At 32.5% G+C, this 14898-nt stretch overlaps 1 protein-coding gene across 1 annotated transcript; it reads right to left on the reverse strand.

The window, feature by feature from the left end:
• Positions 1-1589: 1589 nt before the first annotated feature.
• Positions 1590-9525, reverse strand: LOC115982030 (homeobox protein knotted-1-like 1). Its single transcript, XM_031104500.1, has 5 exons — positions 8650-9525; positions 8343-8453; positions 8005-8149; positions 3351-3610; positions 1590-2115 (listed from the first exon to the last, which is right to left on the reverse strand). The coding sequence occupies exons 1-5, from the start codon at positions 8887-8889 to the stop codon at positions 1918-1920; spliced, it is 954 nt and encodes a 317-aa protein (XP_030960360.1). The 5' UTR covers positions 8890-9525; the 3' UTR covers positions 1590-1917.
• Positions 9526-14898: the final 5373 nt, after the last annotated feature.

Below are 14898 nucleotides of genomic sequence, written 5' to 3' on the forward strand. Positions count from 1 at the left end.
ACTCTCTTTTTCTGCTTCTGAATAGTTGGATATGAATGCTCTTAAGACTAGTATTTGACCAAAATGAGAAAATAATGGGACCAAAAAAATTAAAATTAAAATCAAATAACAAAAAATGCCATAAATGTTTTCAATAGTCACAACAAACTTTAAATTATAATGATGATTTTTTTTATATAATTTAATAATTATAATAGGAAGGGATATTTGAATCCTAAATAATTTGAAAATATTAAAAGATGCTAACTAGTTAAGCTACAAGACTCTTGACTATAATAATGGACTTGGGCACATGTTGTAACCGTTTTTCCATCCAAAAATTAGAGCTATAAATGAATCGTGCAACCTGCTTATGAATGACTTGGGTTTGGTTCATTTGCACCATATATGGGAATCATACAAAAATGCCTAGTATGGGAAGAATTTCACGTCCTACAAGTGGGTACTGCTATACTTTCCATTATAAGAACTTTTACTGACTTCATTGGTGTCCGTATGAAAATGAGAGGCCTAGACATATCAAGTTTTAACCAAAACTTTGAAATCCAATTTTGAGGCAAAAAAAAGTAGGTTTTCTACTGAAAGGGTGCACTTCTTAAGTTGAGGCTTCTTTTGTAGGGTCACACTCACACTAAAGGCACTTTGTATGGTCACCCTTTTCAAATGTACTACACTCAACAAGAAATTTCAGAGTTAAAAGAGTTCAAGGATTTAAGCATTTAGGAGATTTTTTTAGGGTTGGAACTTATAGACGTTACTACTGAACTCTTTATAGGGGCACATTTTGCCTTCACACTGCTTATTCTCATTCATAACGTAATATTGCCGTGTTTTTTTTTTTTTTTTTTTATAACATTTGAGGGAGTTTAAGTAATATTGCCGTGTTAAAAATAAGTTTTGTTAGGGCGAGAGCTTCACAAGTTGATTTTCGTCGCCATAAAAACTGGTAAATGAATGCTAGAAACAAAACTTGCTGATGCCATAAGTTCTCAACTTTGCTTTTTTTGCTCAACCTGCAGAAAGACTTGTAAATGTTACAACCACAACTTGCTGGCCCGTGTGCTGATCAGGATATGTATTGATTGAGCTGCAGGGGGGAGGTTTGAAGAGGTGGCCGTGCCTAAGCTTATTATAGTTTATGGCGGTGAGGACGCAGTGCACAATCTGGCGACTGTTATGGAGCTGTACAAAGACGCCACAAGTAAGGATAAGACGCTTAAGATATACCCAGGATTGTGAAGGAAATGGAAGCAGACAGGGTTTAAGGATTTTGTGATTGAAAGAGATGAGTAGTGCTTGTAATTTTTTGGGGGCTACATGTTAATTTTGATTTTGATTTTTTTTTTTTTTTTTTTTTTTTTTTTTTAAGAAGAGATGGTAATGTAACATTTTTTGACATGTAAGGGTTACGTGGCAGGTCCTATATGGCACTTAAAAACAGGAACCAAACCTTAAGGGTCAAAATGAAACTTTTGAAACACTATGGACCAAAATGAAAGTAATTTCATGATCTCATCTTGCAACGGTGGTGGATAGATAACTACGATCTCATCTTGCATTCTTTACATTTGTAAAAGTAAATGATTGGTAATTGAAATAGCCACTATAAGTTATAAAATCTACTAAAAAAAGGAAAACTAAAAAGAAGAAAGAAAGAAGGAAAAGAATAGCTATGCACCTTTACATGTAGAATAATGCTAGAAGCACTACAAATTTTACTACATAGATCTAACAAACTCATGTGTAACCAATCACCAAAAAAGAGTTCAAACATTCAATTGCAAGGTGGTTGAATCCCACCAACCACATTGATTGCCACATTAGTTTGAAAGTTTTATGTAGTAAAATTTGTAATAGTTTTAGCTTTTCCCAAACTAGATAATTAAGCTTGGACTACATCCAAATTGTTAGATCAAATCAAATATCATCTCCTCCTGTTCCACCTTCAGTATCAAGGTACATAGGTTCACTAGCACTGCTTGTAACACCCTCCATGAGAGCAAATCTCATGTCTTCAGACGGTTTCCAATGCCGCTTTCTCTGATTTATGAACCAATTGTTGATCTGTTTTTGGTCTAATCCAGTAGCCTCTGATAGCTTCAATTTCTCCTCCTCCTGTAACATCATCCATTCTTTTATGATTTGAAAAAGGGAAAACAACAAAATGCATAACCTTTGTCTCTTTGAAATTATATGACATTACGAAGTCCAACAGGTTTATTTTAATTTTGAGCATTATGTTATATTTCAAACATCTTCTGCAGACAAAGAATACATAAATCTTGGAGCTAATTTCACTGAAAATGTGCAAGGTTACAATACACGTCGTATAGTAGATGTACCTCATCTGCGCTATACCCTCAAAAAGCTGATTTAAGTAATAATTAAAGCTCCTTGTTATTGCTCATATAGTTTAGATCGACCTAATAGACAATCAATTTGAGACTCAGCACACTCACGCATAACCATCTCATCTGCTTAATTTGAGTATCACAATTCTGGCTACTTTAGTCTAACTAGAATTTAGATAGTACAAACTAGGCAATATGGTACAATGGGTTTTGGCCTTGAACCCAGAGCAAGTTATTGCATTAAACTACCGTACATTGCTTAGTATTTATAATAAGACTAACCCTAAGGAGACATTATATGTATTAAGGACTATACAATGGGCTGAACCCGAACCCATATCTCTATAACGTACATAGATATTTGGAACTTCTTTGACAGCACATGGATAGATTAAGACTTCAATCTTCCAATACTAATCTGACTAATCCAGAGCCACTTAATTAGTTCCGTAAGAGCAATGGCCATAAATTTTATCAAAATGGTATTAGAACTTGAATTCATGTAATTCTTCCTTGTTTAACTGCAATTGAAATCTTGCATATCAAATTAGGAACAAAAATATTGCTATTATATTCATTGAGTTGAGTTGAAATTTCATTCCTATAAAACATTAGCACAAGGATTAGCCTCTATTGTTTACAAAACAACCTTGTTTCCCTAGTTTTGTGAGCTTAAGAGTTTCATGAGTCACAGGACCAGAAATATTTAAGCTTCAAAGTACTTTTCTTCTGGTGTCTTTAGTTTTAAGAATATCTTTGTTATACCAAGTATTGTCAAAAGATTATTGGTAAGTTAATTTTTCATTTCCAATCTTTTCCATATATATATACTTTTTTGCACTCTCAGTCAGCCAGGAAACGTATTGTACAATGTTATAGTTTTAAGAAAAGTCAGTACTGATCTGTGAAAATATGAAGGGAAAAAGAAGAAATTAACTAAATAAGGATAAGTTGTTCCATGAGATCATATATATGTGTGTGTGTGTGTGTTGAAATTACCGTAGGATATGGCCATCTATAATGAGTATTCCACCAGTCCATCAATGTAGTTCTTGCATCCTTTGGTAGCTTTCCTTTCTTTCTTTTCTTTAGAAACTCTTTCCTCAAGCTGCTAAGATAGCCACTGTACTTACGAAGAAGCATTCCTTTAAGGTCCTGCTCACCTGAAGTTCCAGCACCAGAAGAGTACTCTTGACTTTCAGGTGCATCCACCTCCCCACAGCTTAATTCCTCCTCTGAAGTCCCAACTGCACCTTCATCTGAATAGACATAGAAAGAAAGAAAAGTTACATGGTAATCGGAAAAAGGTTCAAATACATCCATACCCCAATTAGGTCGTCAGAGATATCAAGACTTACGGTCACAGCCCGTTGTAATTGTAACAAGTTTAGATTCAAGTACTCAATGTACTAGGACTGACTTGTAGTGCAAGCAAAATAACATCCTAATTCCACTTCTACTATCTATCTAGGATCAATTACAGTGGACTCAGGCATAGGGTTTTGATATATATGACATAGATAAATAGAAATTATTCAATCTATATACAAATTATTGGAAGTTTAACTTCAGCAGTAATCCATTAAAGAGGGTAGAAAAAAGAAAAATGATTCAAAGTTTAAACTCTAAAAGAATTTGCAAGTAGAAACAATTAAACATGACTTTCAATAATGCTACGCAGCATGTGGCTAATTTTAGTCATTTTGTCTCTACTTTCACCACATTAATTAATACATCAACTAAAAACCCTAATGGTTCATTCGGATTAAATATTTGAAGAGATATTTGGATTTCAGTTTTTAGTTTAAATGGTTTCAATAAAGTATGAAAGTGCAATTTTTTTGCTATACATGAATAAATTTGTGACGTTAATTTGTAGATTTGATTAGGTGGAAGACGTTATTGTTAAAGAAAAACCCTTAAATAATATTACATCATGTTAAAATTCAAATCAAGAAATTTATACTGATAAATGTTCTTCAAATATCTTGATTTTAAATCCTTAACTTCTTGTGTAACCTAATAGGGATATTTCATAAAGAAACACTGCCTCCAGAAGTTAAAACTGCCATTTTTTTTTTCTATTTGCCCATTTTGTTTAGCACTAAGTTCTGAACATGCTAAGAATAGCTAGTGAAGAATGAAATTTCATCTTCAGTTCCAGCTTTATATAAAGAAATTAAGAAGGTTCATGGACATGACACACTTCACTACAGAATTACCATTCAAACAGTTCAAGCCCTCGTGAAGAAGCACTCAAACACAATCAGACAAAATATTTAACTTTTCCACATTTGTTAGTTTTCTGGTTGGTTTTTTGGTATGTGTTCACTACTGGTACCAATGTTAGCTCTAAGGAGCAAAATATAACCAATAGATGCACCGATGGAGCCGGGACTTGGAGTTAGAAGGGGCGGCTCTGCTGCTAGCTGTGTGCGGCAGCTCCGGCCCTCAACTCTACTACTTTATCACTAAGGATTTCTGTTTAAAACGTTTTAAATGGCTAAGTTGCTTGTTTTGGGTAAAATAGATTAATTGGGCTTAAATTTTTTTAGCTTATTATTGCTAATTTTTGTTGTTGGGCTAATTTTTTTGGACTTGTATATTTTGTTTTAGATTTAATCTATTAATTTTTATGGCCTTTAAAAGATGGAAAATGAAAAAATTACAAAATTTTTACAAATTGCTAATGTGATAAGTGGTTATTGATAAGTAAAAAATGATGCAAGTGTGCGAACAAATAAGAATTTGCTACCTCAATAATTTGTAAAAATGTTGTAAAAAAGTGTGACTATAACATTATTCTTAAAAAAAATTGATGGTATTGTTAAGGGAGGCAAGATGTAATTTTATTGAACAAAATTACTAAAATAAGTACCTATTAAAATATTAATATTTTTATAAATAAAAAAATTTAGGAGGGGCCATTGCCCCCTAGTCAATATATAGCTCTGTCCTTGAATAGGCGTTAACGAGTTAAGGTACATTTAATATTTTTTTATGTATTTATTAAAAAATAAAGTCAAACTGTTCATAAATATGAAGAAAAAGACATACGCAATCACAATGAATTTGTGCATGCATGCAGTGATGTGCACATTTGAAAGCCTATTTTCCCTAGAAGGCAAGTTTCATCAATGCTGGTGTTGCATTTTTACCAATGTTGATACAGCACACTTTAAATAACAAAAATAAATAAAGAAAAATGCTAACGAGTGCCCTTAGAGTACTGGTTAAAAATCCAGTTAAAGAAAGTTTTTAGGGGGGAAAAAAAATTAATATTTTAACAGCTTTTTTCATTTCCCATAAAAGTGATGTCATAACTTTCCTAAAATGAATTCTTAACCAGTGCCCTAAGGGCACTCGTTAGCATGACCCATAAATAAATAACCATAGCCATGAACTATTATGAGTAGAATAGTTAATAAGTTTATTTATTAACTATTAAATATTCTACTGGGTTGTCTTTTTTATTTATTTGATTGAAAATTAAATAGGTTTTTTATGGCATTTAGTATAAATGATTTTCCATTCAAAAAGTGTTTACACTTAAATGCCATATAAAAGAGGATGCTAGTTTTTAATGGTAAAACAAGCAAAGAGAAAGAGTTATGGAACAAGATGGGAGTTCCCATAATAGAATCTTAATTCTTTTGCAGCGAAGATGAAAAGAAATTAACCAGTTGGAATTCTTCAGGACAGTTTAGTTTGAAATAATTAATGTTATGTCTTTGCTATAAGCTTGACCAGGGGAATACTCCTTCCCATTTAAAATCCTCCAATTCTCTTCATATTTTTATTCAAATGCGACACATAGGATATTTATTTGATTTATATGGTTTACATAAATTTTTTTAAGACCATTGAATTTTTTAAATGCTACTCACATCTGTCTAAAATTTGGAGGCAATTGGAAGATTAGATTGGAGGAGAGCCTCTCCCAAGGTAATAAGTTATTCCTAAAATTTTAGTTGGAAACCATCCACATCAGACTCTAAAGTCACCTATCACCATTAAAGAAAGCAAGTGATACAATAAATGAAGCAAAGCTATCACCTTTAATACTAACTTTGGTTGGGATTTTGACCAGGAATATTTAACTCACCAGAATTCTTGAAATTTTAGTTTTCATTTGATAATACAACTCTTATCTTCTAGATAGAAAATACTAACAATTCGTGGGAATCAGTTATACAACTCTTAGATTAATTCTACTTTTTTTTTTCCTTCCAAAAAGAAAATTTTTACTTTTTTTAAACCTTAAAACTGACTACCTAGATTTATAGAATTAATTATAGAAAATAAAATGTCGAGAGAGACTATCAATGTTCAAGGGTATTCTTCCATATAAAAATTACCCATAATGGTCAAGTTAATATATATTTCAAACAATTCAAAGTTATACATATAAATAGTATTGTCTAAAATAGCAGTATAAATCTAAATTCTAAGTATATATAAATGATAAATGTCAACTTTCAAGAGCTCTATTACAGTAAGTTCTTGAGTGAAGTCCAACATTAAATACTAATGAGATGAATGAGTGGTTACTATAACATAGCTGAGCTCATACCCATTGAGCTTATGCCTCTTGGGTTAAATGTGTCTCTATATGTTATATTAACTACTCAATTAGAGTATCACTAAGTCACTAAGGTGTCTGGGTTTCAATTATATTACATAAACTAGGTTACTCAAAAAGGATCCATTCTGATCTACATATTCATGAATACGGTTTAGTATCTTAGCTGATTTTTCCACAGTTTAATAAACTTCATGAATGTTTTATTTGAAAAAAGAAAAAGAAAAATAGTAGTGGTAAGCCCATTACATGATTACTCATCTAAGAAATAAAAACAAAAACACTTTACAAGATTGAGATCTGATAACTGATGAGGTTTTTAGGGTACTCTAAAAATGTTAATCAATCATTGTTAAATAAATGGTCCAAAATTTGCCGCATCATCAACATTTACACAAACATTAACTAGCATTATTTTTGGTATCCATGAAAGATAATGATCACTATGACAACCATGAAGGGTTAGGATTTTAAGAACTCTACAGTGGAGTTACTCTGAGAGCTCTAAAGAATTTATGATTCTAATCCTATGTTACATGATCACAAAGCAGACTGATTTAATAAAATATAACAAGCAAAGCCTAAAAGCTCTGATTCTGGTAGTATATATTTTAGTCCAAGAAACATAAACAAATCAAGCAAGGTGCATTTGAATTCATGATTTGTATTGTGAAAACATGTGTTTGTACATAAGCAAATTTTTTACAGTAGTTTAGTGTGACAATAATAAGATAAGGTGAGGTGGGGTGGGGTGGGGAGCTAAAAGATACCCTCAAATTAATTTCTAAGTATGGACTCAGTCAATAGTGCTCATTTTAGAGGTTTAACGATAAAAAACTATTTATTTGCGTTATTAATACAAATTTTACTGTATAAACCTTACAAATCAAATATATTAACTTCCAAGACAAAATAAATGGTTAGGGTGGCACTAGCTTCAACACTCCAGTACAAAACAACATGACCCATTTATTAACTTCTAGCAATAACTTGAAGGTGCAAATCCATACAGGAAATTATAACTCTCACTGTTTAAAAAAGTTTCAAAAATATAATTTAAAAAAACCATACCAGAGCGATAATCTAAGTTTCTTGTCAATGTTCCTTTACAGAGGTTACTGAGCTGTAATTCAATGCTGCTCAAGAATGTGGTGGCTTCATCAAACGGCTTGGATAGCTCCTCCTTGTATCTATGTAGAGCCTCACAGTACGATTCCTTTAAAAGCAATAGTGAACAGTAAGTAACATGCACCTTTGCCACTATGAGAACATAAACTTTAAAAGAAAGAAAGGAAACAGTAACCAGATTCCAAGTTTTCTTTTCTTACTATTATTTCTTGGAAGCCAAATTAAACAAACATTATAATATGTCTAAAAAGCAAAATTAAAGCAAAGAAAAAAATAAGTACCATGAATTCATCAAGTTCTGGATCAGCTCCTATCTCACTGCAAGTGCTTAATAAGTGGTTTTCTCTGCAAATTTCTTCAAGAAGAGAAGCCATTTCTGGTGGAGCTCCAACCTTTCGTGCCCACAAAAATTAATAAATAATAATTACCCCAAAAAAAAATCATTCACTAATTCACTTTTTCATTAAGCAAAAATATGTTTTTGGAAACAATAAAAGCAATTCTAAAGGGCTAATCAAATAATAAAATAATAATAATATATAGTGCTTCAAAGGAACCAATAAATTATCCAATAAAAAAAGGGGTTACCTTTTGGCATTCTATATAAGCAGAAACCAAATTTGGATAAAGAGGGTGGTTGGAAATCTGGGTCTTGATCAGATCTGTCATCTCTGACTCAGTGACCCCAGTCTCAGCCACTTGAAGCATGTTATCCATAGGGCAAAGAAATCCAGCTGAAGTAGTAGCAGTAGCATCAACAATGTTGTCAACTCTAACAATCTCATCTGAACATGACAACACAGAATTCAACCTGTAAAACTCTTCCATAGATACTGAAATTCAAGAATAGTGCAAGTCCCTATGCTATATATCCCCCTAAAAAAACTCCAACTTCAAGAAGAATCCCACAGAGAGAGAAAGAGAGAATGTTTGAGACAAATACATTGTGGTTTAAGCAAATATTTGATTAATCCACTACTGGGTATTGCTGTAGACTTGTAGTACAAGCTTTAACACGAAAAAAATGGAAACTTTATAAAAGATAGAGACAGAGTTTAGGTTTAAGCAAAGTGAACAAAGAGAAATGACTCTTAAGTGCTTCTTCTTTATGTTGAAGTCAATGAAAAACAGTAAACACAGCCACAAGGAAGACCAATTACATGAGCTAAACTAGAAACAGTAAATCTTTCTGGGATTAGTACAAGCCGCCATTATAACAAAAAATAAATCTTTCAGAATCCTATTGATATAAGAGTACCAAAGAAAGTCAGTCACTATAGACAGAAAGAGATTGAACAATAACTAAAACCAGAAGGAAAAGAGACTAGACCTATGTTCTTTTCCAAGAAAATTTGGATAAGGGAAATACAGAGAGAGAGAGGGAGAGAGAAAGTGATGAAAAATAGAGAGAGCCAAGAAACTGTGAGTCTGTGACTCTGAGAGACTTTGGATGCAGTGAAAGACTTAAACAGTGGGAGTCTTGACAAAGTTGGAGTGAGTAGCCCGTATTTATAGAGGCTCATCTATCTGATAGGGCCAGGTTTTACTCTGACATGACATTCTTGACAGGTTTTGAAACCTTATTGGTTTGAGGTCTCAATCTGTGGGTCCCAAACAGCAACATGCATGCTGGTTAGTTCATACCCATTCGTACTGTACACTACCCTGCTCCTTTCACCCTTCCTTCACAAACTCTCTCCCTCTGGTGAAATAGCACTTTTTTTTATTTGATAGTTGGTGAAATAGCACTTATGCACTGTGGTAAAAATATGAAAAATTTCTCTCTTTCTGCAGTTTTTGTTATCCATGTTAAGTAACTTTTTACCCATTATAGAAATTCAAGGTGATAAAAACGTTGGCATGAACATCAAAAAAAATTTGTTTTTTTGTTCTAGGTGATGAGTACTAACTCCTTTATATAATTTTATCGTATCAAATCCTAGGATTTAAAAATCATGACAATCTAAACATTCAAATATTTAGGTTAAACTATTAAGAGCATTCATATTAAAGCTCTCAAAAGTTAAAAATGTTATTTTTTAGCATTTTATTTCAAAAAAACACACTACAATAAAAGTGTTAGAGCAACTACATCAGCCTCGTGCAAATTTTTTGTCTATTTTACAAGAAAAAACCTACTTTTTCTATTTTACGCATCCACTTTTACAAACCACTCACATCAGTTTATCTATTCTACACATTTATTTAATAAAATATTCATTCTTTTTACATTTTTTATTATTTCCTTCCCTCTCCTCTCTGGCACAAACTCACCACCTCGTCTTCTCCGTCCACACCCACCCCAGCCAGCCACCCTTCAACAAAATCCTGCCACTGATTCACCGATCTTCCACAACAACAAAATCCAACCATTGATTCACCGATCTTCCACAACAACAATCACAACAACAACACAACAACAATCACAACAACAATGATTCACCGATCTTCCACAACAATGACACAATCACAATCACAACAACTCTGACCCACTCGCCCTCCATGTCCGATCAATTCTCCGTCACCGTCTCCGTTTCCAAATGGATTGTTGGATCGGAGAGGCTGATCAGCGTTCTCAACTCACTCACCACCCAAACCCACTCAATCCCAAACCCATTAATCATCCACCCAACCCGAAACCCAGTCAAGCCAAATCATCACCCAATCGGCGGCAAGATCATCAAAACCCACCAATGAACCAGAAAACCCAAGCCGATCAAGATCAAAACTCACCAACCCACACCCACAATCAACCAAAAAACCAGGAAAAAAAAAACCAACAACCAACAGATCGGAGCGAGATCGAGGCCTCCAACCAGAGCAAGATCGACGCCTCGCAGCACTGCCACCTCCTTGCGACGGCCGCCGGCCTTAAGCTCAACTAAAAATGGATTAAAACCCACGAGATTCTAGGCGACAGACCCATCAGAGAACTCCATTCGTGTTGTAGGCGACGAACTCGTCCGGAGACTCGACTTGCTCAACCTTGTTCTCATCGGCAATGATGGCGATCGGCGGAAGCTAGAGGAAGAAAAATTGATGAGATGAGAGAAAGAGAGAGTTGTGCTGTGCGCTTGAGAGAGTGAGAGTGAGAGCAAAGACAAGAGAGAGAAAAAAAACGAGCGAAAATGAGGTTTACTATAGGGATAATAATATTTTAAGGGATAACCGGGCTACATTGCCCGTGTAAATTTACACGGGTACTGTAGCTCGTTGAAAATTTTGCATGATTTTAGACGATTTTAAATGATCTGATGCAGGCCATTTTTTTGTTCAAAATGTGTAAAAATGATCAAAATGTGTATTTTACACATTTATAGAAGAGCTAGTGTGGTTGCTCTAAATATTAAAAAATTTAACATCTAAACTACAGTGGATTTCTATGTATGACAGTCCATTGTAGGTCAATTCTTATAAATATAATAATATTTTAATATTATTTTAATTAAAATATCTTTTCTCTCTCACCATTCCTCTTTTCTTCTCAGTAGACTCTCTCTCATTATCTTTTCTTCTCTCTCACTATTTTTAATTAATGAAGTGGTAAAAAATATAAAACTTTTGATATTGGATGTATTGTAAAGTAAGTTATTAAAATAAATAAAGTATGTTTTTGAAATATTAAAGGCTAAATTTTTAGACATCCTTGATCGAGAATGCTGTAATGAAATAACCTATCTAAATTTACTGTTTATTATGCTCAAATAACACAATTTTTATGGGTTACTGTCCTATTTGCCACATAACTCTAAAAGAGGGAGAGAGCCCAAAACACAAAACACAATCATGAGAGGGAACATCAATAAAGAGAGAAAAGCTTTAAACATATAATTTTATTTTATAAAAAATTAAAAATATTATTTAAGAGAGTGGAAATCGAAGTATGACTCAAAAGCATGTTCTTCTAAATAGTGTTTAGATCACCAATTAAAAAACATATGTAGTGTTCAGATTGTCATGCCTATAATGTTTTCAAAAAAAATTAAACGATTATAAATTAATACAATAATCTGTTATTAAACCTGATACAAAGATATACTTTAATATATCATCTCATTTATAAGTAAAATAATATAACATGTAATTGATTTTGTTTGAAAGTTTGAATATATTTTTTTAATGCATTAAAAATTGAATGAATGCTTGTTTATTATTCAGCAATCTTTAATCTATTAGTATTTTATTATTATTTTTTGTGATTATCCTTAGTGTTTGAATTTAATTGGAAAATCTAGCAAGCTAAAAACCATTGATTCATTCTTCAAAATAAATGAATATGGTAATTCAAAAAATAATAAACTTTTGGATTCTAATGTTGAAACTTCAACTTCCAATGAGCATTTTTTCAAATCTCCAAGGATTGAATCCAAAGAACATTCTCCTGGATTTTCAAAAGTGGAACGTGAAAAAGTTCGTTTTAAATCTTCAGCACTTATTTCTAATGAATTATATGCTACTTAATTAATATAAGATCCACGATTATGCACTCAAATGTGGAACTATCTAGTCAATCAATGTTATGATCAGACGTGCTTATTTAAAAGTTGAACCATATCAAATTCATCTTTTTAAAGTATTCATTTTCTGAAGAAAAACATCTGTCTCTTTCATGCTTCTTGGTTCACGAAATTTCTCTCTTGGCTTAAATTGTATTTACAATTTAGCCTCTCAAAGGTAAATTCCTAGCTCCGTTACTGGACCAAGTTTCTTACACTAGTTTTTGGATATGTGTATGTTGAATTTGTGTAAATTTTCCCCTTGATGCATCTAGGTATTTCACATTGATATGACATAAAGAAAAATAATTAATCCACATTATTTTGAAAATCATATTTACGAAGTCAAAAGTCATCATAACACAATACGACTATGGGGAGGAGAATGGCAGGGCCCTTTTTTTATAAGCCAAAATCATTTTCCTTATTAGAGCCATCACATTAGAGATTTGGCTATGGAGATAGATAACCTATCATGGATTTGGCTTGCTGTTTCATCCCAATTATGAAATGTATTATTTTTAAAATGGATTGCTTTGGAAATCTCAAATGCATAAATTTCTAAATAAAAATTCAAAACAAACAAAAAAAAATTATAAAAAACTCAGTGGTAAGAAATTCTCATATCTCATCACACCTACAAGTTTAAAAGTTATGAGTTCAAATAATAACAAACTCTATTATTGCTCACGACCCCACATTATACAAGAGTAAGGTTTAAGTAGGTAAGTGATAGTGATAATACGGGTACGTACAAATCCCTTTTTTTCTCTTCAGCAAAGAAAAATGATTCTAGCCAAAGGTCCACTACATTCCAAATAGATATGTATTGTTAAGAAAGTACTTGCGTTTATAATTCCACTCATAATTGAAGCCAGCGGTGATATGGCTTGAGCTTGACTATTCCTTGCAGAAAATTCAACCAAAGCTCTGTTTATGTAAATTATATTGTATGAAACTCCAAGCAAATTCGAGTGGATGAGGTTTTACAATTTAGGTTATTGAACCTATGTGTGATTTTCCTCAAATTGGTTAAACGAGTATGTCAAGATCCATAAAATGAAGCTGCAATATAAGGAAAGGCATAGCAAGCTCCATGTGAGACATTATCTGTATTGCCTTTATGGCTCTTACTCAAGTCTCAATCGCTATAGGTGGGGTCTTTGTGTTAAATCATAAATGCATCATTTTTATTTTTTTTATTTTTTAGGCTGAAGATTTTTATTACTTGGCTGAAATCCTATGTATTAATTCCTATGTAAATATTTAGTGCATCCATGACATAGTATGGGAATATATGAAATTCACGTTAGTAAACTTTATTCTTAGGGTCACGTCAAAAAGACTATTATATCTTCTCCTACAAGTAAATAAAAGGGGGATAAACCACCCCCCCCCCCCCCCCAAAGTTAAAAAGCACACTTCACAAACCAAACATGTGTCGCAAATTGAGGGCCCGTTTTCGTTGTTTAAACAATACAACACGTATTTTCACAACACTTTTTTATCCATACATATTTTCACAACACTTAAATAACGTTACTAGAATAACAGTACCAAACGAGCTATGAATAACACAAAGATACCATTTGAAACAAAAGTTTAGAGTTTAGAGGTACATCAAAAAGACTATTATATTTTCTCGTGCAAGTAAATAAAAGGGGGAAAAAGCTTCCCCAAAGTTATAAGGACAATGTCCCAAACTAAACATATGTTCTTGCAAATTAAGTAATACAGAGATACCACTTAAACCAAAAGTATAGAGTATAGAGTTTAGAGGTACATTAAAAAGACTATTATATTTTCTCCAACAAGTAAATAAAATGGGTACAAAGCCTCCCCAAAGTTATAAAGGACACGTCTCAAACCAAACTCGTGTTCTCTCAAATTGAATAATACTGAAATACCACTTGAACCAAAAGTTTAGAGTTTAGAGGTAATAATATATGATTTTCATTATCCTTATATATAATTTTATCTTTCTTTTCTAATTTTTTTTATTATTATAGAGTTTCAACCTATGGCATCCGTTTATATGATTGTACTCTTTATTATCAAACCATAGACAAGGATTGAATATCAAATCTCTTATTTAACCATTAAATATTTGACCAGTTAAACTCACATGAAACCCCACTTGGTTCATTGTGTTTCTTTACTTCTTTTCTATCCTTTATATCGAACAAAACTTAAAAGTGTGTATGGGGAGCCCAATGTTTATCATAACAATGATGCATTTGAAGGATTATCATTGTCTAAAGTGACAATGGAACAAACAAACCGCATATGGTTTTCAATAATATTTATCAATGGTATGTGTTTTTCATTAATTAAAACTCCT

This window comes from Quercus lobata, chromosome 3, assembly GCF_001633185.2.
Source record: "Quercus lobata isolate SW786 chromosome 3, ValleyOak3.0 Primary Assembly, whole genome shotgun sequence".
NCBI lineage: Eukaryota > Viridiplantae > Streptophyta > Magnoliopsida > Fagales > Fagaceae > Quercus > Quercus lobata.

Excerpts from the sequence above, each read along its gene's own strand:
- LOC115982030 (XM_031104500.1), bottom strand. The coding sequence starts at position 8,889 with ATGGAAGAGTTTTACAGGTTGAATTCTGTGTTGTCATGTTCAGATGAG. Across the intron at positions 8,454-8,649 it reads CTTATATAGAATGCCAAAAG|GTTGGAGCTCCACCAGAAAT; the intron begins GTAACCCCTTTT and ends TGGGCACGAAAG. Across the intron at positions 2,116-3,350 it reads ATAGATGGCCATATCCTACG|GAGGAGGAGAAATTGAAGCT; the intron begins GTAATTTCAACA and ends ATGATGTTACAG.